The 25,458-nt window shown below is 51.4% G+C and overlaps 1 protein-coding gene across 6 annotated transcripts; it reads left to right on the top strand.

Annotated features, from left to right (window-relative positions):
• The first annotated feature begins 2,415 nt into the window (after nucleotides 1–2,415).
• On the top strand, nucleotides 2,416–14,080 carry DACT2 (dishevelled binding antagonist of beta catenin 2). Of its 6 annotated transcripts, XM_063666861.1 has the most exons (6): nucleotides 2,416–2,874; nucleotides 6,211–6,285; nucleotides 9,651–9,783; nucleotides 10,492–10,770; nucleotides 11,748–12,615; nucleotides 12,872–14,080. In XM_063666861.1, exons 1-6 carry the CDS (start codon nucleotides 2,611–2,613, stop codon nucleotides 13,356–13,358), a joined length of 2,106 nt encoding a protein of 701 aa, XP_063522931.1. In that variant the 5' UTR covers nucleotides 2,416–2,610; the 3' UTR covers nucleotides 13,359–14,080. The 6 variants fall into 6 exon arrangements, with proteins under 6 accessions (XP_063522931.1, XP_063522930.1, XP_054348781.1 ...); XM_063666860.1 differs by having other exon boundaries at nucleotides 11,748–14,078; XM_054492806.2 differs by lacking the exon at nucleotides 6,211–6,285 and having other exon boundaries at nucleotides 11,748–14,076.
• The last annotated feature ends 11,378 nt before the right edge of the window (nucleotides 14,081–25,458 follow it).

Genomic DNA, 25,458 nt, shown 5'->3' with positions numbered 1-25,458 from the left:
AAAGACATCCTATGTTTATGGTTCAGAAGATTTAAACTTAAGGTAGCAATACCTGCAATAGGTATACAAATTTAGTTGCAATTCCCATCCAAATCCCAGATGGCTTCTTTGCTGAAATTGACAAGCTGATCCTAAAATTCATATAGAAATCAAAAGACACTGGCCAGGAGTAGCGGCTCACACCTGTAATTTGGGAGGCCAGGCAGGCGGATCACCTGAGGTCAGGAGTTAGAGACCAGCCTGGCCAACATGGCCAAGCACAATCTCTACTAAAAATACAAAAATTAGCCAGGCATGGTGGCATGTACCTGTAATCACAGCTACTTGGGAGGCTGAGGCAGGAGAATTGCTTGAGCCCAGGAGATGGAGGTTGCAGTGAGCTGAGATCACGCCACTGCACTCCAGCCTGGGCAACAGAGCAAGGCCCTGTCTCAAAAAGAAGAAGAAGAAGAAAAAAAAAAAAAGAATCAAAAGACACAGATCAGCCAAAACAATCTTAGAAAAGAAAAAATTGGAGGACTCACATTTCCTGACTTCAAAACTTATTACAAGGCTACAATGATTGAAACAGTGTGGTACTGGCATAAGAATGGACATATATTCCAATGCAACAGAACTGAGAAACCAGAAACTGATTTCTGGATCAACTGATTTTCAACAAGGGTCCCAAGACAATTCAATAGGGAAAGAATTGTCTTTTAAACAAATGGTACTGGGACAACTGGGTATGTAAAAGAAGGGGCCCCTACCTCACACCACATACAGAAATTAATGCAAAATAGAACAAAGGCTTAAATGTAAGTGCTAAGTCTACAGCAAAATCTTAGAAATCATAGCTGTAAACTTTGTCTTTGGATTAGACAATGCTCTGTTAGATCACCCAAAGCATAAGCAACAACAACAAAGTAGATAAACTGGAATTCACCAAAATTACAAACATTTTTTGCTGCGAAGGACACTATCAAGAACATGAAAAAAACTCACAACATGGAAAAATTATTTGCCAATCATGTATTTCATAAGGGAAGTGCAAATCATGTCTGATAAGGGAATTGTATAATGAATACTCACATCTCAATAACGAAAAGACAACCTAAATTTTAAAATGGGCCAAGGATCTGAATAGACAGTTCTCCAAAGGAAGTACACAACAAGCACATGAAAAGATGCTCAACGTCCTTAGCCATCAGGGAAACACAAATCAAAACCACAGGGAGATACCACTTCACATCTGCTGGACTAAAGACAGCGGTTGGTGTGCACACGGAGAAAATGGAACCCTCATACCCCGCTGGCTGCTGGGATTCCACTTGGAAAGCAGCCTGGCAGCTCCTCACAAGGTTAAGCACAGTAGTCACCTACGATCCAGCCATTCCACTCTTAGGTATAATGAAAACATATTGCCACACAAAAACTCATATAGGAATGTCCTTGCAGCGTTATTCGTAATCGCTAAAAAATGGAACAACTCACATGTCATCAACAGATGAATGGATAAACAAAATTTGGCACAGCCATGCAGTGGAATATTATTTAGCCACACAAAGGAATAAAGTTCTGACGCAATCTGCAGCACAGACGCACCTTGAAAACGCTCACCGTAAGGAGCCCCCACAGAGACCACCTGGCATGTGACCCCATTTCCATGAACTTCCAGAATCTGCGGGGTGGTGGTTCTATGTGTGGGGGTGCAGGAGAGGGAATGCGGGTAGCTACCCATGAGAACAGGGTTTCTTTTGGGGGTGGTGATCACAACTTCGTTAATATACCAAAAACTGGAACTGTACACCTTAAATTAGGTGAGTTTTATGGTATGTGAACTGCATCTTAAGCAATTATTTTAAAAATTTAAAAAGCAAGCTGAGCAGCCTGGCCAACATGGTGAAACCCCATCTGTACTAAAAATACAAAAATTAGCCGGGTATGGTGGTAGGCGCCTGTAGTCCCAGCTACTCGGGAAGCTGAGGCAGGAGAATCGCTTGAACCCGGGAGGCAGAGGTTGCAGTGAGAGGAGATCGCGCCACTGCACTCCAGCCTGGGCGACAGAGCCAGACACTGTCTCAAAAAAAAAAAAAAAAAAAAGCAAGGTGCGGTTTCCAAACTGCAGATACCCACTGGGAAACGTGGGTGATACGGTTTTGAAATCTCTACTGCGTCTGTAATGGTAACACGGTCCTTGCAATGCGATAATGTCCCAATAATTTCTCTTTATAAACATTTTAAAACCTTAACAAGCCCTTTCTCCGCCTTTGTTCCACTTGCGCCTCTTTGCCCCTCTCCCCCGGGCTCCTCCTCCCGGCTGGCCCTCCCCGCTGAAGTCACGGAGGCGCTCAGCTGGCCCCGGGGTCTGGGTGCGCCCGCCCTGCCCGCAGCCGGCGAGGGGCCTGGGGGGTCGGCGGGGCGGGTCCGGGGGCGGCCGCGGTGACCTCGGGGCGCGTGCAGACCCCGCCCTCTGCGCCCGGCCACAGATTCCAGCCCACCTTGGCGACCTGCGGAGCCGGGGGCGGAGAGAGGAGGCGCAGGAGGACCCGCGACACAGCTCGGGATCCGCGCGCACTGGGCCTCCGGCGCCGCTCGTGGGGTTCGGGAGGCCGGGACCCTGCCCGGGAGATGTGGACGCTGGGCGGACCCCCGGGGCCCGCGGGCTGGGACCGCCGTAGGTTGGGCGCGAGGTTGCGCGCGGCGTTCGCGGGGCTGCAGGAGCTGCAGGGGCTGCGCGCCACGCAGCAGGAGCGGGTACGGGGCGCCCTGGCCCTGCAGCCCCCGCCCGCGCCCGCCGCGCCCGCCGCGCCCGCCGCGCCGTGCGGCCCCCACGGCCTCCACGGCCCAGAGCAACAGCTGGAGGCGGCGCTGGCCGCGCTGCAGGAGCAGCTGGTAAGGACCGGGCGCCGGGACTCGGGGCTGCGAGGTGTGCGGGCCACAGGCGCTGCTCCTTCCTGGTGCCGGCCGCGACTGTGTGTTAGTGGGACGGGGGCGTCTGATGGATGAAGGGGACGTCCTTTGGGATTTGATTGGAATGCAGTTCGGTCTCCAAGGAGGGGGACACAGAGGCCCCGCGCGCAGGTGCCTAGAGGTGAAGCGCACAGGTGAGGACCCTGAAAACTGCCCGGGGCTGCAGCTCGCGCTCCGCCCTGCGTGGGTGTGCGCCCACCCACGCCAGCATCCCGAAGCTGGCAGATTTGGGAGGGACACCCTGTTCGTTAGTTACAGCATTGTTCTGACCTGCAGGTACTGACTGGCGTTCCCCTGGCGGAGGTCGGCTCGGGATCCTGGCATCACTTCCCCGGGGGCCCAGGTGCCCCCTGCTGTCTTGGGTTAGGGGCAACAGTGTTCGCGTGGTAAAGCGCACCCCGACTTGTCCTCAGGAATGTGCTGACGTTTCTTAAGGTCGCGTCACTGTAATAAAGTATTGGGGGAAAGCATGTAACTGACAAAGGCCTCTTCAACTTTAAAATGTGACCTGACCTGTAAGGAGAGGCGTGTCCTCTGATCCAGAGGAGAGAGACTCTGATTTCCCTGCCACAGGCCCTCTTCAGCACTCCCTGGGCGCTCTGAACCCCTCCTTTCACACAATGAAAGGAACTCCAGTCATTACCCCTCTGCTTATGTTATTGTATGATCTTGTTAAACTTACTGGAAACAACTCACAAGCGTTTTCGTAGTTGCTGTATTTTCTTAAAGACAAACTAAAAAGGCTGGAGAAAGATATCTGTTTACTTGTGTTACCTCTGTTACACTAAGTGAAATTTCTTTTATATTAGAAATTTAAATCTGTCCTGTTAAAAGTCACTGCCTTTAAATGTTGCCCAGTGAAGCTGCGGCACGACCGTCTGCCTCCCTCGCTCAGCCAGGTTGTTAACGTAGCAAACCCTTCTGGATTAAAGAATCAGGAAGTCTGGGACGCCTCTCAGGATCCCCGTTATCTCCTGACCTTGTGGAAGACGGAGGTGGCAGACTGTGTGGGATTAACCTGGGCCCCCAACTCTGCCCCTGATGTCTCCTGAGAGGAAAGTAGCTGGTGTACAGACTTTGTTTACTCACCCAGTGAGCAAATCCTGGCCGTCTGTTTAGGTCGTTTGTGTGTTTGCACCAGACACAATCGCAGCTTCTGTGTGACCTCAGCTTAGCACACGACAGCCACAGATGTGTTACACATATGTGATGGGAAGGGAGGTGCTGCTGAGATGCTGTTGTGTTTGCACCAGACACAATCGCAGCTTCTGCGTGACCTCAGCTCCGCACACGACAGCCACAGATGTGTTACACACATGTGATGGGAAGGGAGGTGCTGCTGAGATGCTGTTGTGTTTGCACCAGACACAATCGCAGCTTCTGCGTGACCTCAGCTCCGCACACGACAGCCACAGATGTGTTACACGCATGTGATGGGAAGGGAGGTGCTGCTGAGATGCTGTTGTGTTTGCACCAGACACAATCGCAGCTTCTGCGTGACCTCAGCTCCGCACACGACAGCCACAGATGTGTTACACGCATGTGATGGGAAGGGAGGTGCTGCTGAGATGCTGTTGTGTTTGCACCAGACACAATCGCAGCTTCTGCGTGACCTCAGTTCCGCACACGACAGCCACAGATGTGTTACACGCATGTGATGGGAAGGGAGGTGCTGCTGAGATGCTGGCTTCAACTGTTCTGTCAAGGGGCTGAGAGTGCACGTGATGATTAACTTGGCTTAAGAAATATACAAATGAAACTTGCAAGTGCTCAGCCTCTAATTACAAGTAGCCTTTTGGAAGAGAAGATCAAACAGATTTTTTGTTTATTTTATTATTTTTTTTTAATGTGGGGACCAGAAGGAACACGCAGACTTTGTTTTGAAACTTTGTTCTCGGGATGGATTATGTGATCAAAAGAGAAGAATAATTGAATTTGTGTGACATCAGCCCAGGGCTTAACACTTTTACATTTTTCTTACAGGGAAAAACATTAGGAGTGATAGCAGTTCTATAATGTTAAATACAGTGAACAGCCTTGCTTGCTGGAACGGTTACACACTCCAGCAGCTCCTGGCTAACTCAGGGTTCCCTCCGCCCACCTTGGTGCTCACCTGGCCATTGGTCATCATTCAGGTGTGAAGGCAGGAAGAACATTTATCAGGCCCTGAGCAGCTTTAGCCTATAGGAATTCTCAGGTGAGAACGATTGTTAGCATTTCCAGGGATTTAAACAGTCAGGAAAATAGCAGCACTCATCACTTCAAGGCTTGTGGTAATGTGCTGCAGCGTTTTAACTGCCGTGCCACAAACGAGAGTGCAGTAGAGGGTGCTTAGGATTTTGTTGAATAAATAAATGAGTGACTTGTATTGCTGCAACAAAAGGGAAGATGATTTCAGAAGTTGGGATCTCCCTGTTCTGGGTTTCTAAGCTGATGAGATCCCCGTACCGTCTGACCCAAGTGGGTTTGCTGCTGTGTGGCCAATCCAGAGAGGGTTGACTTTGCATCCTCATGTATGTCTGTGAGGAAACTTGTCATTTCCAGGAAGTGCCGGCCATTCCTATATTCATAAGGTTTAGGTTCCCCAACAAGCCCTAGATAGAAGGACTTCATCAACTCCCTGGAACTCAGGGCCCACAAATAGACCGAAAACCGCATCCTTCACCAGTGGGCGCTGTGTCCACAAGGGGAGAGACACAGAAGGGCTCCGGGAGTCTGCAGTGAAATCTTATCCTGAAGAATTTCCCCATCTTGACATTGCTGGTCATGACTTGTTCTGAAAGTGGCAGCTTGCAACAATTCCTTTTCGCTGGCAGTTTCCCACATTCCATGCTGCAGGAGCAAGCTGTGCGTCTGATTCTGCCGCATCAACATGATGCCTGGCATTTTCCTTGGGCCGACTGTGCTTGCTTTGTGAGCACACGGAAACCAAAGGAGGCAGGGTGACAACTTGCTCGGGGCCACGCATTAGGGCCAGGCAGCCCCAGAAACCTGCAAGGCTTCAGTGCTGCTTTTTATCCACGAGTCCAGTCTGTGAACCACGGACCCCTTTGCTGTTGATTGATAGACCTCTTTTAAACTTAGGTAATAGCATTTACCTCTCTCCAGAATGGAAGGGATAGCCTTGGAATTCAGGCATAGAATGTTTCCTTTGTGCATTCTAGCTCTCAGGGATAGAAAGGAGGTGTTTCAGATGCCATCTCCATATCCTGAACAGTAAGGCATTTTTCATGTTTATCCTCCACATGTGCCGTGAAGGTGTTGGCGATGGCTGGACTGCTGACTTGCCCACGGAAAAGGCACAGCACATGGAAATCAGGTCATTCTCTTGCGGTGCGTAAAGAATGCATTTCAAAGAAAGGGATTAACCTATTTTTTTTTTAACGGCACCCCCTGGAATAGAAATCCTCAAACTTTTTGTTGTCTTAAAGAACTTTTGTGGTCCCTGGGAAGCTTGTTAAAATGCAGGTTCCCAGGCTTACCTGGTAGAGTCTCAAGAAATGAGTGGGGCCTGGAGCCTGGGGTCTGCAGGGGTACCTAGCTGATCCCACTGCCTGGAGAGGCTTGGTATGAGCGCCTTTATACCAGGCCCTCCTGCCCTTTCCCCAGGCCCAGGGGTTTGGCATAGATGCCCCCAGAGCACACCGTGAGCAAGGCTGCCTGGAGTTAGCCTGAACGCTTTCAGGGGGCCGCCTGGAGTTAGCCTGAACGCTTGCAGGGGGCCGCCTGGAGTTAGCCTGAACACTTGCAGAGGGAAGTGGAGCACGGCCATCCAGGGCTCGCTTGCTGCTGTGGAGTGAGTCGGTCCAATCGTGGACATGTGTGGAGATCACGCTCTGGGGCTGGCCTTGCAGTAGACTGCCCTCCTTCCTGGCCACATAGATTTTGTGACCGTGAGCACAATGTCTGACCCTAAGAAAGAGTTAATGAAAAGCACAAACAAACCCCAAGTTCGGGACGGCGGTCGGGGTTAGGGACACTGGTCAGGGTTACAAGCAGCGTCAATCCTGAATGGTGGAGTCCTGCAGACGTAGACGGGACCTGAGGACGTAATAAATAACCTGTGAGTGCCTGAGAGCTCTGTGCGTCCTGCAGCCCCTCGACTATTAATCAGAAACCAGCAACTGAAGGCCTGGCTGGCCAAACATTAATCACAAAGCAATTAACCCAGCACAGACACGGGGGCGGGAACGGGGCTGGGGGAGGAGGACAAAGCTGGCTGGGGTGCAGGGGCTCCCCTCCTTCAGAAGAAGGAGAGTGTGATTTGGAAGAGGACAGGGCATGTAGATCGTTTTAAACGTTGAGGTGTGGCCTTACAAAGGAACTTAATTTTCTGTCGGTACCATGGGTTTTGTTTTACGCCAGGAAAAAGAAAAGTCCTGTGCTGTAAGGATCCACCCAGCCCCTTTGTTTGGATCCAGGCTTCCTCTTTGCATAGCTGATGTGGGAGAGCCCGCCTGTGTGTGCTGCTCAGGCTTGGCGGGTGGTGCTGTTCACTTGGATAGCGGTTTACCTGTGTAAAAATGTGCAGGGTAAGGAGCCCGTATGTTTACATGAAGCTGGGTGGTTCTGGAAGCATAACATTTTGATTAAATTCAGGATTGGTTTTTGCCATGTACGCATTCACAGATAATATTATGGCTTCAGAGGCTGGGTGGGGTGGCTCATGCCTGTAATCCCAGCACTTTGGGAGGCTGAGGCAGGCAGATCACGAGGTCAGGAGATCGAGACCATCCTGGCTAACATGGTGAAACCCCGTCTCTACTAAAAATACAAAAACTTAGCTGGGCGTGGTGGCGGGCGCCTGTAGTCCCAGCTACTCGGGAGGCTGAGGCACGAGAATGGCTTGAACCCGGGAGGTAGAGCTTGCAGTGAGCTGAGCTCACGCCACTGCACTCCAGCCTGGGGGACAGAGCGAGACTCCATCTAAAAAAAAAAATATTATGGCTTCAGACTCTGTCACTGTGCAAACTTTGGAGGTTGTTAGGAGGCCCCTGAGTTGGATCCTGGAGGAGGAGGTCTGCTCCTGGCACAGAAGCTGTGTGCTGGGTCGAGCCCAGCCTCCATCCCCTCACCCGTGCTGATAATAGGCACTTTTATGTGGAAAATCAGAGAAGTCATTCTCTCATCAGAACAGGAAACCATTGCTACCTGCCTCTCTCTTGTAATGATTTCTTATATTGTGGAAATTACTGAAGTAATTCCCTGAGGCCCAGGTTATGGGGCTCAGGGGAACTCCTCATTTCCCACATAAAATTTGAAATATAATTAATCATTTTCTTAAGAGAACCAGCCACATAATTACATTCATTAATTATTTGCCTTAATTGTAGTTGTTCATCAAAACAAGAAATGTTTTAGAATTGAAAGAAAGACACACACACACACGCACACATGTACACACACACACATGCTCATAATAAGCCCTTTAGAGTTGGGGAAGCTGAGGCCAGGAGAAGGCGCAGCCTCTCAGGGCAGGGCTGTGATGGAAACTTCTAAATACACAATCTCTTGGCCAGGCACATGTCTGTAATCCCAGCACCTTGGGAGGCCAAAGCAGGCAGATCACTTAAGCCCAGGAGTTGGAGACCAGCCTGAGCAACATGGCAAAACCCCGTCTCTACAAAAAATACAAAAATTAGCAGGGCATGGTGGTGCATGCCTGTAGTCCCAGAGACTTGGAAGGCTGAGGTGGGAGGATCACCTGAGCCTGGGGAGGTTGATGCTGCAGTGAGCCATGATCGCACCACTGCACTCCAGCCTGGGCAACAGAGCAAGACCCTGTCTCAAAAACAAAACAAAAGATCCTGAAGGCCGATTTTCAAGCTGCATTTATTCCAGGTAAAGCTGACATTTTCCATATTTTGCTGAGAACCTTCTCCCCTGGTAGCTCTGCCAAAGCCTGTAACAGTTCAAAATGTTACTTCTTCTATCAGGGAAGAAGGGACTTATTAGTGAAGGTGGGGGGGGGGGGGTTCCTTCTTTCCAAGGGACTTTCTTACCTTCTTGAAAAGTCAAAAGGTTTGTGCTCCTCAGGCACCAGGGATCCGGAGGCAGCCGAGTGAAAGGACGCCACTGCACCCAGGCACAAGATGCGTAAAGCGTTAGTACAGGAGAGTAAACCCTTATGCAGGCTGAAAAACACAGCAAAATAGACGGTGCAGGTGGTTCCTGTCTGCCAAAAGGAGGTGTTGTTTTTGATCCTGATTTCACTCTCATAAGCTGTAGAATTCTGTATCCTTATAAAGAAATGTAATTTGAAAAGTGAGGATAAGTAAAGCAGTCTGATCTGGAGAAAACCCATGTGTGTGTGTGTGTGTGTGTGTGTATGTGTGTGTGTGTGTATGTGTGTGTGTATATGTGTGTATGTGTGTGTATGTGATATGTGTGTGTGTGTATGTGTGTGTATATGTGTGTGTATGTGTGTGTATATGTGTGTGTGTGTGTGTATGTGCGTGTGTGTGTGTGTATGTGTGTGTGGGAGGAGGGGATGGGTGTCAGTAGACTTTTCTTTTTGTGACAGTGGAGCAAGGGAATTGCTTCAGAGCGAGCAGGGGCAGCTGCCGGATTTAGAAGATGTATTTCGCGTGGACTTTGGGAGTTTAAATTGCATTCACAATGCATGTTTCACCACTTTGAGCCTTAAGTTTTGCTTTCCATAGGTACAATAGTTCCCTTTCTCTTCTTTCCCTTCTCAGTCCCGGCTGAGACAGCAGGACATCGGCCTGAAGACCCACCTGGACCAGCTGGACCTGCAGATTAGCAAGCTGCAGCTGGATGTGGGCACAGCCTCAGGGGAGGCCCTGGACAGCGACAGCAGGCCCAGCTCAGGTACCAGGGCGCCCTGACCTCGCAGACACAGAGGCAGGCACGCAGCACAGGCAGAGGTGAAGCCTGTCCCCCCAGCCCCTCTCGGGCTGAGATTCCATTCCAGGTCTCCCAGTGTCCACGCAGGGAGGGGGCCGCTTCGTCAGGCTGATCTGAAAGTTAGGAGGCAACACTGAAGCCTTTCTCAGGGCATATATATTAATTGGCTACCTCGCTCTTATTTTTTTAATTTGCAAAAATCACATTGTGGTCTAAGTGACATTGTTGGACTCAGGAGGCCTGTGGCTGAAGCACCTCCCCAGATTGGTCTCCTTCTCAACTTGGCAGGCACCACGGAAGAGAGAGAGAGACAGGGGCCAGAGGCCTGTCCTAAAAGGACTGAAATCCAGAGGAAGAGGCCACCCCTTAGGCAGGCATCGACCACCCAGGACTAAAGGGACCACTTGCCAGGAAGAGGGAGGGCCAGTGTTGCAGAGTGCAGGTGGAGTGGGCCCTGACTGACCCACTGACAGCTCCTGGGAAGAATCCTGAACATCCTCACCTGAGCCACTCTCTCCCAGGCCGGCTGCATGGACAATGGCCCACAGCCTCCGGTAGCCTCAGCTCAGGGGTGCCCTCGGGCCCACCTGTGCCGTGACAAGCTCAGGAGGAGAGGGGGCCCTGGGCTCTTCTGGATGGGGGTCACTGACCTGTCTTGTCTGCTCCGTCCAGGCTTTTACGAGATGAGCGACGGTGGATCCTGCTCCCTGTCCACGTCCTGTGCCTCTGTCTGCAGTGACCACATCTCTCCCTCGCTGGGCAGTTTGTTGCCTGTGGCCCTGGCCCACAAAGCCAGGCCCGGCATGGGGGACTGGAGGCCCCGGTCGGTTGATGAGACTACTGTGCCAGCGTGGAGACCCCAGGCTACCGAGGAGGGTGCCAGGCCCCCGGGCAGCGTGGAGGATGCAGGCCAGCCGTGGGGCACATTCTGGCCTAGGCCTGTGTCTACAGGTAAGAAACTGCCAGGGAAGGTGGGGTTCTCATCTCAGGCACAGGGGATGGCGGAGTGCAGTCCCCAGCTGCTGAGGGCAGAGCCGGGGACCCTACACGGAGCGCGCTCTCAGGCTCTAACGGGCGCTGGAAGGGCCTCCGCAGGCCACGTGGTGGTTTGGATGCAAGCAGGAATCAAATGTGGCCTGCGCATCACCACCAGCTCTTCTAACACACAGCACTTTTCCCTGTATTTAAAATGGACATCAGCAAGCTTAAAAAAATCCTTCAAAAACCCTGGATCCACTGGTGTTTGGAGTGAGGGTGGGGTTGAAAGTGCTGGTGGGGAGAGAACCGGGCTCACGCCTGGATCCCACCCGCTGGCCCGGGAGGGGCTGTAGTTGTCTTCAGACTGTCTCCAAAGGCACAGATGTCATTTTTGTCCGCGTTTTATTTCTTATACAAGGCCCGGTTTAGTAATAACCATTTGGTCTTTTCTTACTGAGAAGCCCCGTGGTTTCCTCCAGGGCATCTGCAGGGACCAGCTCCAAGCCCCTGGCCTCCCTTAGGACTCCATCCCACCGCTGTGGGGCCTCTTCAGCCTCCAAGCCCTCAGAGAAATGAGGGCGCTGAACTGGTGATTCTCACTGCCCATGCGCTTTCCCGCAAGGGGAAGGATCAGAACAGGCTGAGGGGGCTGCACTGCAGATGCAAATAGGGCCCCGCGCCCTGTGTTTAAACGCAAACGGCCCCACACCCTGTGTCTAAACACAAACGGCCCCGCACCCTGTGTCTAAACGCATTCCCGTCTGCCCCGCGCCCTGTGTCTAAATGCGGACCCCAGTGACTGTGAGTCGCCGTCTCCCGTGGGACCCAGGAGTTCCTCGAAGCAGTGAATGAGCAGCGTTTCCTTCCCGGCTGCCACGCATGAAGTGAAATCAACAGTGCACTAAATCCTCTCCGTAGTTAATGTGTTTGTTCATGTTTCTCGTTCCCAGGTGATCTTGACAGAGCCCTGCCGGCGGACACGGGGCTCCAGAAAGCCAACACGGACGCCGAGCTCCTCGGGCTCCTCTGCCAGGGGGTGGACATCCCGCTGCACGTGCCGGACCCCAAGTATCGGCAGGACCTGGTGTCCCAGGGCGGCAGGGAGGTGTACCCGTACCCCAGCCCCCTGCATGCGGTGGCTCTACAGAGCCCCCTGTTTGTCCTGACTAAGGAAACCCCACAGAGAGGTGGCCCCTCGTCCCCTAGGGAGAGCCCCCTGGGCCCCGCAGGTCTGAACACCATCCAGACTGGAACGGTCCTCAAGGCCAGCCCGGCCAGGGCCAGAGCCTATATCGACAGGCTGCTGCATCTGTGGGGCCGGGAGACCCCAGCAAAGGGTAGCGGAGGAGAACAGGGACCTCTAAGGCATGCAGCGTCCCCATCCCCACAGAGGCAGGGTGGCTGGAGTACAGACGGTGGAGGGCGACTGCTGGTCTTCGCCTCAGGGAGGGAGGACGAGGGAGGGCCAGCTCAGAGCAGGGGTGCCGGCAGGGGCGGGCCCCAGCAGCAGGGATCCATGCCCCTTGAGGGTCCCCAGCACCCTGGCAGCCTTCCAGAGGAGGGCTCCAAGCTCTCAAACAGCTGCATCCTCAGGGAGACTATGGCGCGGCCCTCTCCCAGCTTGAAGGCCCAGCAGACGCCCCCAGCTCAGGACTATGGACGAGGCAACATCCTATCCCCATCCAGGATGCTGGACAAGAGCCCCTCACCGGCCTCTGGGCACTTTGCCCACCCATCCTTTGCTGTCAGTCTGAAAATGGGTCCCCCCAAGAGCAAGGCTGAAAAAATCAAGAGAAGGCCCACGGACAAGATGCTGAGGTTTGCAAGGCAGCTGCCACTTCTACTGGACAGGCCTGAGGGAGCCCATGCAGCCCCCCAGCCATCCCTGGAGGGGGACCCTGCCCACTGGCCCCCAGGGAGGGGCGGGCTCCCAAGGAGGCCAACCCTGGCCTGGGAGGTACCCGGGCGCTCCTGTTCCGAGTCCACCCTCTACCCCATGCCTGTCCTCGTCCCCCTGGCGGTGGCCCCGCAGGAGAGCCACCGGACCTCAGCCCAAGCCCTGTTCCCCTTTGAGGCATCACTGCTCACCTCGGTGGCCAGGAGGAAGCATCGCCGCTGGCAGTCCACTGTGGAGATCTCGGCCCGGGCCCGCCTGGCCAGCTGTCCTGAGTCTAACCTGGGGCCCCCCAGGCCCATGGCCAGGAGAGCAGGTGGCCCACTGGCCCGGGGCCGGCCCTCACTGGTCCGCCAGGACGCCTACACCAGGAGCGACTCAGAGCCCTCCAAGCACTCGGCCGAGTGTGACCCGCGGTTCCCGTCAGTCATCCCGGAGACCAGCGAGGGAGAGTCCAGTGACCACACCACCAACCGATTCGGAGACCATGAGTCCAGCAGCAGCGACGAGGAGGGTGGCGCCCAGAGCAGGGACTGTGGCCTGGCACCGGGCTATGTGGCGGCCGGGCACGCGGAGCTGGCCTGGACCCAGGAGGTCCCGGTCAGCTCGGGGCCACTCCTGTCCCCCGTGCCCAAGCTGTGCCGTATTAAGGCCTCCAAGGCCCTGAAGAAGAAGATCCGCAGGTTCCAGCCGACGGCCCTGAAGGTCATGACCATGGTATGAGGCGCAGTGACTGCGTCAGGAGAAGCCTGCTGCACACAGGGGCCCTCTCCACGCAGTGTCCTGTGCGTGTCTGGGTTTCAGTGTCATCTTGCCAAGTCGCTTTATCTTCCGAGGCCACCGTTTTAACAGGAGTCCCCGCAGATGGGCTCTGCCCTGTGGAGTGCGGCCGTGAGCCCCCGCCCCAGCAAAGACTTCCATGCGGAGCTCTGGTTTCAGACGCCAGCAGCCTCCCCGGCCGACCTAGCGTGTCTTTTCAAGGTCTGCCCAGGATGCTGCTTCCCGGCAGGCGCCTCGTTTCCATGTTGTCATCCTGCCATGGCTTTCCCCTGCTCTTACTCCCCTCTGGCTGGGGAAGCATTTCCCAATCCTTTGGCCATTCCTCCCCAAACGCATTTTAAAGAGGCGGTTGCAGGACTCTGTGCTGGAAATTGAATTTGAGTTTAAACTCCACGTTAAGCTGTCAGCATACACAAACACCCAAATTATGCCATGATCTCAAATAAAAGGAACATTTTTTTCCCTCTTTTAACCTCTTCCTCCCTGATTCCTTGCGTGGCACATGGTAGGGGCACCATAATCCTCATGCCTGCCCATCACGGGGCACGCACCAGCTTTAGGCAGGGAAGGCACCTTATAAGTGAGTAGAGACTAAACTCTGGTTTTAGTATAAAAAGTAGGGCATAGGCCAGGCGCAGTGGCTCACGCCTGTAATCCCAGCACTTTGGGAGGACAAGGCGGGTGGATCACAAGGTCAGAAGATCAGAACCATCCTGGCCAACATGGTGAAACCCCATCTCTGCTAAAAATACAAAAAAAAAAAAAAAATTAGGTGGGTTTGGTGGCATGCACCTGTAATCCCAGCTACTCAGGAGGCTGAGGCAGGAGAATTGCTTGAACCCAGGAGGAGGAGGCTGCAGTGAGCCGAGATTGCGCCACTGCTCTCCAGCCTGGGCAACAGAGCGAAACTCCATCTCAAAAAGAAAAAAAAGAAAGAAAGGGCATAAAAGCGTTTTGGGGAAAAAAAAAAAACTTTTTTTTTTTTTTGGTGTTTACTTTTCCAAAGAGAATTTTCCTCAATTTTTCAAGAAGAAAGATAGCAGTGTTTTCAGGTAAGCTGCCTGGTGAGGGCCACAGCATTTTCAATTCAGAAAGCAGCTTTCTCCTGAAAGATTAAAAGAATTTTACATGAAGGTGGAGAAGGTCGTTGAAGTCCCCGCGGACGTCCTGGGCCCCTCAGGGCTGATGCAGCTGGGCAAGATCGTTGGGAGGAAGCCAGTCAGAAAACCAGAGAAGACAGGAGTAGATTTGGAAGGAGGCGTGAAATATTCCTGGAACAAGGAGTTGGTTTTAGATGCCTATAAGGAACTTCACGTCTAGAACAAAGCGTAGGTGAGGGGAGGCTGCTGCTGAGCTCCCTGACAGTGAGGACGGTGGAGGCAGGGTCTATTCTCTGTACACACCACGAGAAAATACAAGCATTTCCCAGGGGTCAGAGCAGACAGATTCAAACACCCATTGAGCTCATCTGTGTGCAATTTCACCTTCCCTTCCTGAAATCTGCTTCCTAACAGAAGGCCAGAACCTTCCTCAAGCTTTCTAAAAACCTGCACTGAAATTTAAAAGGATGATTCAAGCCCACTCATGGATGGGGGTTTTATTGTAAAAGTTAATTCACAGGGTATTTTATAAAAATGGCAACATTTTTATAATGAAACGTGGCTTCTCCAGGACCACTGAGCAGGTGAGGCTGTGACGACAGCCCCGTGGCCTGAGTCCCCGTCCTCACTGAGGACTGTGGGCGCAGCCTCAGTCCACGCATGTTTTTGTAGCTGACCATGCTGAAGACATGGCTAGGAAGTTCCATTAAGTCATACATTCTGCTCATTCATTGATGCTTTTCACAGGAGCTTTGAGTGCACTATCCAGAAAGTGCAAGCTTCCTTTTCATCCTCCAGGGTGACCTAGCTTGTATCACAGCTCTAGGCAGTTCAGACTCCATGTTGCAGGCCAAATCACAGGGAATCAGCCCAGAAGGAGAGTGAGTGCAGTGGGTCTGGGCTCCTCAGGGTTTTCTGACAGTGCCCGTCTTTTAGAAAGCTAGGCGTGGTTTCCTAAACATTCAGGTTCCAACCTGCAGCCCGGAGGGGTGCGTTCCAGCCAAGTGAATCCCAACTTGCTCTGCACAGTCCTGCAAGCTGACCAGGAGAACCATGCAGACTCCAGACAAAATGCAGCCGTCGCGTCGGGGACAGGAAGGGTCCTCCGTGATCTGACAGTCCAAATCAATCAATCAATCAATAGCTCTCCTTCTCTTGTCTCTCCATCCTCTCTCTCTTCCGCAATAATGTGCCCTCTGGCTCTTGCTTTCTCTCTCTCTCCCTCTCTCATGCTCTCTTTCTCCCCCTTTTTAACAGTGGAGGCCCAAACATGCATTTCAGTTTGCCTGAGGCCCAAGGCCTTGCCAGTGCTCTTCTACTCTCCAGTAGCTTTGGAGTAAAGAAGTAGAATTCTCACAGATTCCATGGGGATCCTCGGAGTGTCCCCTAGCCCTCCTGCCCCGTCTACCCGGCACCCTGACTCCTTGGCTCCGCTCAGTGTTCTGCGGGACCAGGCAGCCCAGGACAGGAGGACAGCTCTGGCTCCAGTTCCCATCCCACCTGTCCCTCGTCATAGCCTGGCTGAGTCGGCTTCCTCCTTCATTGAATGGAGCTGATAGCTCCTCAGGATTTGGAAGGAGGCGTAAGCTGGCAGTTTGAAAATGGGACCCACGTCTGTCTGTGCTCCCCACAGTAGGGGCAAGGGGTGAGTCGGCCCAGGTTGTGGCCTCCCTATAGTGTGCAGAGTTGGTGAGCCTCCCTGACCCGTCTGCAAACATCGCCCAGGCACCACCAGGAAGAGTGGGCAGATGCCACGTGCAGGCCCAGGGCAGATAGCAGCCTGGGGAAATGCTTTAAAACACAGAGTTAACAATTAGAACGCCAGTGATAAGAAGCCCGTTTTTGAGAGGGCTGACAACAGGGCGCTGATGGGCGTGGCAGAGTCTTAAGCACTGTGAATTCAGAGAACTGGGATACTGCAAGAAGGCCAGGTGGCCCAGGCAGTCACGCAGAAAGAGGATGGATGGAGATGCCCTGTGGTGAACATTCGTCTCCTGAATGTCTTATGTTCTGTGCATATTTTTCCTCTAAACAGACATAATTGTAACCACTCACACAGAAGCAGAAATGAACCAGGAAGCCCACTAAGGCAGAGTGTGGCCTGTCATATGAGGGGGTGTGATTGATTAGATGACGGGGGAAGTGCGTTGGAAGACAGAGGAGCTGTTTCCCTCTCTCTCATGTGATTAAAAAGTAAACAATGTAGAATTTGACTTCCGGGGTCTTTAGAACTAACTTCTGGCATGCTTACAATAAAAATATTTTAACAAAAATAAAAATAACAGGATAAAGTTGCTCTTTTTCCTTTCTGTCCTAAAATATCCTATCCTCTTCTATCCTAAAATAAAAGGATAAAGAATTAAAGTTAAGCTAAAGTAAAATATATGTCAGGAATTCTAAATTATAAGAATTTGTGAAAGATTTAATTATAATATTAGGGAAAATGTCCCAACCTACTTTAGCAAATCACACGTTATCATTGAAGAAAACAGAGCATATCATTACTGATCAAATTCAGGAATATAAGCGGGCACCCCAGCAAAGTTTTCTCTCTACATCCTCTTGCTCCAGCTTGTAGAATAATTAAAGCCTGTCTTGGTCCGTTTTGTGTTGCTGTAACAGAACTGGGTAATTGAAAAAGAAAAAAGGCTTATTTGGCTCATGATATGCGTGGCTGGAAAGTTTGAGACAGGCAGTGGCATCTGATAAGGCCTTTATGCTGCTTCTGCCCATGGCAGAAAGCAGAAGGGGACCGGGCATGTGTAAAGAGACACATGGTGAGAGAAGAAGCAAGAGAGAGAAGCCGAGGAAGCCATTCTTTTAACCACCTGCTCTCTCGGGAACTAGGCCATTCCCCCAGAGCGAGAACTCACTTAGCTCAGAAGGACCGTGTTGGTCTATTCATGAGGGTTCTGCCCCCATGATCCAAAAACCTCCAGGACCCACCTCCCAACACCACCACATTGGGGATCAAATTTCAAATTTCGGCAGAGGTTTTGGTGGGGACAAACCACACGCAAACCATCGCAGAGCCCTCTTCTGATAGAATCCGAGGTTCTGTACAGTTACTGGATCCTAAACATTAAATACATAAAGTCTGATGAAAAACAGTAGCACATCTGGAATGGATTTAACGACGTCCCACTTCACAGGTCAAGTGTGTATTTAATCTCTGTGAATAAATGACAGATCAGTGAAAAAAGGGCAAAATTATTATATAATACAGATTTCATGTGGCTTTAATGTGATGGTGACTAGTTTTTAAATGGTTGATTAAAAGTATATTTATTTTTACAGATTAAAGTCTACAAGAACTTGTTGACTGTCTTTTTCAATCACTTGCATAGTTGGCCCTGCTAGGCTTCAAAATGATGCTGTAAACTGGACATGTGCACACACCGCGGCCCTCAATCACATCACGTGGGCCCCGCTACTATCCAGCAGACACAGCCCTTTTCAAAGGGGGCTTAGCCAGTGAAAGCCATACACAGGGTGTGTTCTTTCATTCACTCAGTTACCAAATGTGCTGAGCTCACTGGTGGCTGCCTGTGCAGTCCAGATTGGGAGGTGCAGACAGGAAGGGGCTCCTCCCCTCCTCTCCTGAGCATTGGGGCTCCTCTCTTCCTCTCCTGAGCACTGGGGCTCCTCCCCTCCTCTCCTGAGCACTGGGGCTCCTCCCCTCCTCTCCTGAGCACTGGGGCTCCTCCCCTCCTCTCCTGAGCACTGGGGCTCCTCCCCTCCTCTCCTGAGCACTGGGGCTCCTCCCCTCCTCTCCTGAGCACTGGGGCTCCTCCCCTCCTCTCCTGAGCACTGGGGCTCCTCCCCTCCTCTCCTGAGCATTGGGGCTCCTCCTCTCCTCTCCTGAGCACTGGGGCTCCTCCTCTCCTGAGCATTGGGGCTCCTCCCCTCCTCTCCTGAGCACTGGGGCTCCTCCCCTCCTCTCCTGAGCACTGGGGCTCCTCCCCTCCTCTCCTGAGCACTGGGGCTCCTCCCCTCCTCTCCTGAGCACTGGGGCTCCTCCCCTCCTCTCCTGAGCACTGAGGCTCCTCCCCTCCTCTCCTGAGCACTGGGGCTCCTCCCCTCCTCTCCTGAGCACTGGGGCTCTCCCCCTCCTCTCCTGAGCACTGGGGCTCCTCCCCTCCTCTCCTGAGCACTGAGGCTCCTCCCCTCCTCTCCTGAGCATTGGGGCTCCTCCCCTCCTCTCCTGAGCACTGGGGCTCTCCCCCTCCTCTCCTGAGCACTGGGGCTCCTCCCCTCCTCTCCTGAGCACTGGGGCTCCTCCCCTCCTCTCCTGAGCACTGGGGCTCCTCCCCTCCTCTCCTGAGCACTGGGGCTCCTCCCGTCCTCTCCTGAGCACTGGGGCTCCTCCCCTCCTCTCCTGAGCACTGGGGCTCCTCCCCTCCTCTCCTGAGCACTGGGGCTCCTCCCCTCCTCTCCTGAGCACTGGGGCTCCTCCCGTCCTCTCCTGAGCACTGGGGCTCCTCCCCTCCTCTCCTGAGCACTGGGGCTCCTCCTCTCCTCTCCTGAGCACTGAGGCTCATCCCCTCCTCTCCTGAGCACTGGGGCTCCTTAAGGCAGACTCATCCCTCCCTCCTGCTGCAAACCCTTCCCTCACATAGCCGTGGGCTCCTGAATTCCACTAAATAAAATCAAGCTATTGCATAGTTGAAATGTTTGCTGGTTCAACTATCCAAATTATTTTTACCTCAATTGAGTTAAATACTGCTGCAGCTTTTATGGCCTGGAGTAGAAAATGCAATCACATCAAAAGGTGCCCTGGAAATGATAAAGAATTATGAAAACAGCCCTCTCTGAAAACAGGTTATGTATATAGCAAGAGCAGTGGCGGGTAAATTGTCCCAAAAATATGGCTAAGAGAACAGGACCATGGTTCAACATTCCTTACACATTTGGGGACAGCATTGCATTTGGGGGCCCAGCTGGAGCAGAATTTTAGCTCTCTGCTCGTGGAAGTAGAGCATGGCTATAATACCACAGCTGCTGACTCAGCCTGCTGCCAACCGCTGGGAGACCAGACCCAGGAAAGGATAGACAAGCTGGCTAATCAGTAACCCAAGGACAGCAGAGTCCTACCTGACACTGAGCCTTCCTAAGGAGACGGAAAGCAGTGAACCTCTGTAAAAGCTTAGAGGTAAGCGGAGGTGAAGCTGGGCAGTGAGGAGCTGGATGGGGGTCTGGGAAAAGGCAGGCAGAGGGAGTGGGGAGAGGAAGACAGGCGAGTGGAGGCAAGAAGAGAGAGAGATGGTGCAGGAGCAATCTAGGGAGGAGAGCAGGCCCGGAGCCGGGAATGAAGCTGGACAGTCACCAGGTGTGGACTTGTGGATCATCCCATAGCTCCCAGTTCCACTTGGGACAAAGGGAACAGCCACTGCAGGCTTTGAAGTGTGGAATAAACAAATGCCACCGGGTGTGGACAAACAAAGGTTGTTTATTCAGGGCTTGCTGCTGTGAGTGGGCTGGGCAGGCAGAGATGCTCACAACAGGGAAGCTTCCCATGAACACACAGAGCCCCAGCTGTGCCCTGTTGGAGGCCAGGCTCTGGGGACACCAGAGCTCTAATGAGAGGCGGGCATCCTGGGGGCGTATCTCGCCTTCTCTGGTTGGTCCGGAGTTGGAAGCAGGGACAAAAATTAGGAAGCTGTCAGGACTGATCAAGTCTTGGCCCTCCGGAGCTGATTGTCACAGAAGTTACTGTTGAGCTTCCTGGGCTGTCACTAAAGATGGCAATCTGGCTCCCTGCAAGCCTGACAGGGCCACTGGCTTCCTGGGCTGTGTATTGCAGAAAAGGAGTTGGCTTTCTGGGCAGGTGTGGGTCAGAGTTCTGCTTTTAGATATGATCCAGCCTTGGACCTTTGTGTGTTCAGTTCCTCAGAAGCAGAGGTGTAGGGGGAGAATGTAATTACATTTGTGTTTTAGAAAGACCCGTTCTCCGGGAGGCTGAAGTTCCAGAGAAGGGGCCTGGCCCAGGGTCTGGGCATGGGGACTCCATGCCCGGGAGAGAGGCCCACGCAGGTGGCTGCCACAGGAGGATGCAGAACTCCGGGCTGCTCGACCTCTGGAGGCCCCTGCCGCTGGCCGCTGTCACAGGCAACAGCAACAATGGGCTCTAAGAAAACCAGAGACTCTTCCATGGCATTTCTTCTTCATCCCCAGCAAGAAATGAGAGTTTTTGTTTTGTTTTGTTTTGTTTTTGTTTTGTTTTGTTTTGTTTTTTTGAGACAGAGTCAATCTGTCGCCCAGGCTGGAGTGCAGTGGCATGATCTCGGCTCACTGCAAGCTCTGCCTCCCGGGTTCAAGCGATTCTCCAGCCTCAGCCTCCCAAGTAGCTGGGACTACAGGCACATGCCACCACACCTGGCTAATTTTTTGTATTTTTAGTATAGATGGGGTTTCACCATGTTGGCCAGGATGGTTCCAATCTCCTGACCTCGTAATCCACCCACCTTGGCCTCCCAAAGTGCTGAGATTACAGGTGTGAGCCACCACACCCGGCTGAGAGTTCTTACTGAAATCAGAATATTCTTATAGAAATAATGCTCTAGTCAGTCTTTTAATTTCTATTTTTGAATTTTTAATTCCACTTTATTTCTATTTTTCTTTTGGCTACAGTCTCCTAAGCAAGGGCAGGGCACACACCGGGACAGAACAGCAAATCAATGACTTCAGTGGCTAAACTAAAGCTTCATTCTCCTTAAGAATGACTCTCCTCCATCGCCACCCTCACCCCACTTGAGGACTTATCTGGAATTTCAAATGTTTGTTCTTGCAATGCATCTTCCATCCTGGGTGACAGGAAGTGTCTGGTTCTGTGACAATGAAGCAGCCACAAGGCCTCTGTGTCAGCGCTGGAGAGAGAGAGCTTCCTTCCTCCTGTCCTGGACCCCTCCTGGAGGGACGCTCCCAAGGCTGAGATGACACAGTCATTTCCCGCATGCTGCCCAGCACTGACCCACCCGTCGCACTTGTCCTGGTGCTGGTCTGCAGCAGCAGTGAGGGGGACCCCTTTGTGTGAGGGCTGCACTGGCCATCATTCAGGAAAAGGCAATAGAGCCTCTGCAGTCTTTGAACGCCCTCGGTGCCTCCAACGCATTGGTCTTAGGCCAGCACTCCTCACGGGGGGTCTCTGAGGTCTGCCCAGAAGACACTCTTCCAGCCCATCGGGTTCTGCAGCCAAAGAGCGTGGTGTCCCCTGGCCCTGGAACGAGTCTCTGTGTGACCCTGAGAGTCCCTGTAGAAACAGCCACATGGCCCCTCCTTCACGGAGCCCGGCGTTCCTTGTTGATTTTCAGCTTTCTTACCTGGCCTCCACTGTCCATCCTTGAGGTGGGCTGGTGCTCTAGGGACTTCCTGCAATGACAGGTTTATGTTGAGTATAGAAAGAAGCTATTGCAGAACCGTCCAACGATGGAGCCTTCAGGGGCACAGCGGCCCCAGAGCACACAGTGACATGCTGGAGAAGCTAGGCAGTGCCCAGGATCTGGCACGTGGCGACTCGGTTCGCTGAGTTCGCTGAAAGCAAATCCGTGTTTTGCATGAGCAGCCTGTGTGTCTGCTGGCTCTAAACCTGCCTTGTTTTGTCCAGCTGTGGCAGGGATCTGTGACTCCTCGGAAGGCATTTCGCCTCACTCAGAGTCACAAAATTCAAGCAATGACAAGAACAGCGCCTGGAGTAAAATACCATTTAAATTTTATTTATATTCATTTATTCACTGTCAAATATCCTTTTTATTTAACCAAATTTCAAACTGTTAGAAACAGTGGAGGTTATGGAACCCAGAGTCAGGCAGATCCTGAGTTTGCCTTTATTTGCAACTATGAGCACAGAACTCATGTATGTTTGTCTCAGAAAGATCACAGAAGCACAGGTGCTTAGGAGAGCTGACATCAAACATGTGGAAGGAATTTAACTTCTTCATGTACTGGTACAACTGAAACAAATTATGCCTTTCATAAGGGACCTGCACTGGGGAGGTCCTGCACCAGCTACTGGATTGGTTGAGGAAGATGAGATAATATGAGACCCTATTTAATAGGAAGATTATTTTACATATAATTTTCCACATATAATTTAGGGAAAATAGTAATTTATTAAAGGACTCTCAGGGACTTGTAGTTGAGAAAATGTTAACTATTTGGGTTAAGGGACATGTTTATTAACTCTGAGAATTTATAGCATAGTTGTGAGTGGCTGACATTTATTATCTACTATTTATTTTTAACAAGTATATATGATTAATAATTAATATTTACAAAGTACTTCCACAAAAATCTTCTTCTGGTGCTCATGACAATCCTGTGAGGTAGATATTGTGGGTATTTTATATCTACACTATATTTTAAAGCTAAAAGAACAAAAGCCAAAATGAATAGTTGGCTTGCTCAGGGCACCCACCCAGCCAGCATGTGGAGGTGTCTGAAATTAACCTCAGGCCTCTGATTTCCAAAACCAATCTGTTGCCCAAGGTCCCAGCTCACAACTAGAGCATAAGCCTCTTTGAACAGATCACAGCTTATGTATGTATTCACGTGTAATCTCCACAGTAGCTATGCTAGGCCATTGTATGTACATGAAGGTACGTGAAGGAATGGATGGAATTCTCTTACATTAGGGAAGACGCTAACCTCCCAGCTGAATTTTGGCTTTAGCACGACACTTAGCATCTTTCTTGGCTGTTAAAATAAAGCATAATGGGGTGGCAGAAGAGGATGATAAACCACCACTAAATACAGTCGGATCCCAAAGGTATGTACTTGGTCTCTCTGTTTCTATTGGTTCATTGCCTTTTTCTTATTCAAAAACATATTTAAAATTTTGAAGTATCTAAAACAAAAAACAAATGCAAATACCACATACCCATTCCTCATGCCCTCACCAAATGGATCTGGGGCAAGTTACAATGCTGCTCCATTTCCTTCAAGTAGTTAATTTTCAAACAATAAGCAATGTGTAAAAACTGTAGCTAAAGCCTCTCCCTCCATCACAGTTAGCCACAGCTCTGAAGTCAGGACGCATGTCTGTTAAGTTTTCCTGTATCTACCTATTTTTTCCTATACTTACAAGTACATGCATGTACCTGAAACACCACCAAACATCCTTTTACATTTTCGTGTTTTGAATAAATGGCATCATTTTTCCAATGTGTTTATTCACTCAATATTACATCAGGATATGTGACAATTACCAGGAGAATACTTACTGAGCTCTTTGATAAGCCAGACTTGGTGCCATTCACTCACGCAAGTCCTCCTACAGATGTGTGAGGAGTAATTACTCCTAACCAGGGGCTGGGACACGGACCCACTGGGGCTGCGCCCACACCTCCACACGCCCGTGTCTGCTCCATGCTGCCCTCGACTGGGCCATTCCCCCACTGACCAGGCCAAAGTTCATTCGTCCATTCCTCTAATGATGGACTCTTACGTTGCTGTCTCAAGCAACGCTGCAGCAAACATCCATCTCTCTGTCTTTCTGTCCGCGCAAGCAAGACTCTCTCTGTATAGATACCCCATGTCCCTCCCAGGTGGCTGTATGTGTTTCCTCTGTCACAAACTACCACAGACTTGGGGGCTTAAAACACAGCAAATTTATCCTCCTACTGTTCTGGAGGGCGGAGGTCCACAATCATGCTCCCTGGGCTGAGTTCCAGGTGTTGGCAGGGCTGACTCCCGGAGGTTCTAGGGAAGAAGCTGTTTCCTTGCCTTTTGCAGCTTCTAGAAGCCAGTGGCTCTGGGCCTCCTCTTCCACCGTGAAAGCCGGGAACATCTGTGAGTCCTTCTCAAGCTGCGCCTCTCTTATTTTCTCCCTTATGGTTCCCTCTTCCTCTCATGAGGACCCCTGTGATTATCACACTGGGTCCACCCGGACAATTGGGGATAGTTTCCCCTCTCGGGTCAGTTGATAGCCACCTAATTCCCTTGGCAAACTTCATCCCCCTTTGCCACATCACCTGACATATTCACAAGTTCTGGGGATTAGGACACGGACATCTCTGGGGGACCATTGTTCTTCTGACCACACTCCCACCTGCCATGCCCAAGACTTCCAACTTTCTCACTTCCAAAACTTGGTATTGTCAGGCCTTTGTAATGGTGCCAAATGGAACAGATATAAAATGGTGTTTAATTATGGTTCATTATGTGCATTTCTCAGTTTATAATGAGGTTGAACACTTTTCATATTTTTCTTGGCCTTCTAGTTTCCTTTGTGAATTAATCTCTACATATCATTTTCCCCCATTTTCTCATTTTTTTCATTGATGTGTAGGAGTCTTTAAATGTGGACACTAGTTTTTGGTGAGTGGTAAGTTACAGGTTTTGCGAGTATCACTTCCCAAGATGAGGCTTGTCTATAAATTTGTTGATGGTGTTTTGGCTGAGCACAGGGTTTTGGGTCAATGTCATCAAATTTAGGGATCTTTTCATTTATGATTTGTGGGTTTTAAAAAATCGTATTTGTAGAGCTCCTATGCAGTCTGCTATTATACAGCTATTCCTTATTGTTATTAGCAGTTTAGCGTCTTTGCCTTTTGCCTGGAAGTGCCCGTGATACTTGCCCTTGTGTAGGAGGAGAGCTCTGCTGCTGATTCGGGGTGTTTGTCCTCCATGACCACCTTCTCACCGCTGTGGATGGATCAGCTCTTTCCTGATTCCGGGTACCTGTCCTCCATGACAATCTCCTCACCGCTGTGGATGGATCAGCTCTTTCCTGATTCCGGGTGCCTGTCCTCCATGACAATCTCCTCACCACTGTGAATGGATCAGCTCTTTCCTGATTCCGGGTACCTGTCCTCCATGACAATCTCCTCACCGCTGTGGATGGATCAGCTCTTTCCTGATTCCGGGTGCCTGTCCTCCATGACCATCTCC

This window comes from Pongo pygmaeus, chromosome 5, assembly GCF_028885625.2.
Source record: "Pongo pygmaeus isolate AG05252 chromosome 5, NHGRI_mPonPyg2-v2.0_pri, whole genome shotgun sequence".
NCBI lineage: Eukaryota > Metazoa > Chordata > Mammalia > Primates > Hominidae > Pongo > Pongo pygmaeus.
Note: the sequence above shows the minus strand (reverse complement) of the source record. Positions and strands in the feature narration are given on the sequence as shown.

What these genes read in the sequence shown, in the direction of transcription:
- DACT2 (XM_063666860.1), top strand. Translation starts at nt 2,611, where the DNA reads ATGTGGACGCTGGGCGGACCCCCGGGGCCCGCGGGCTGGGACCGCCGT. An exon ending in CCGCGCTGCAGGAGCAGCTG is followed by an intron (nt 2,875 to 6,210) that starts GTAAGGACCGGG and finishes TGTGCCGTGAAG; the next exon opens with GTGTTGGCGATGGCTGGACT. An exon ending in CGACAGCAGGCCCAGCTCAG is followed by an intron (nt 9,784 to 10,491) that starts GTACCAGGGCGC and finishes TGCTCCGTCCAG; the next exon opens with GCTTTTACGAGATGAGCGAC.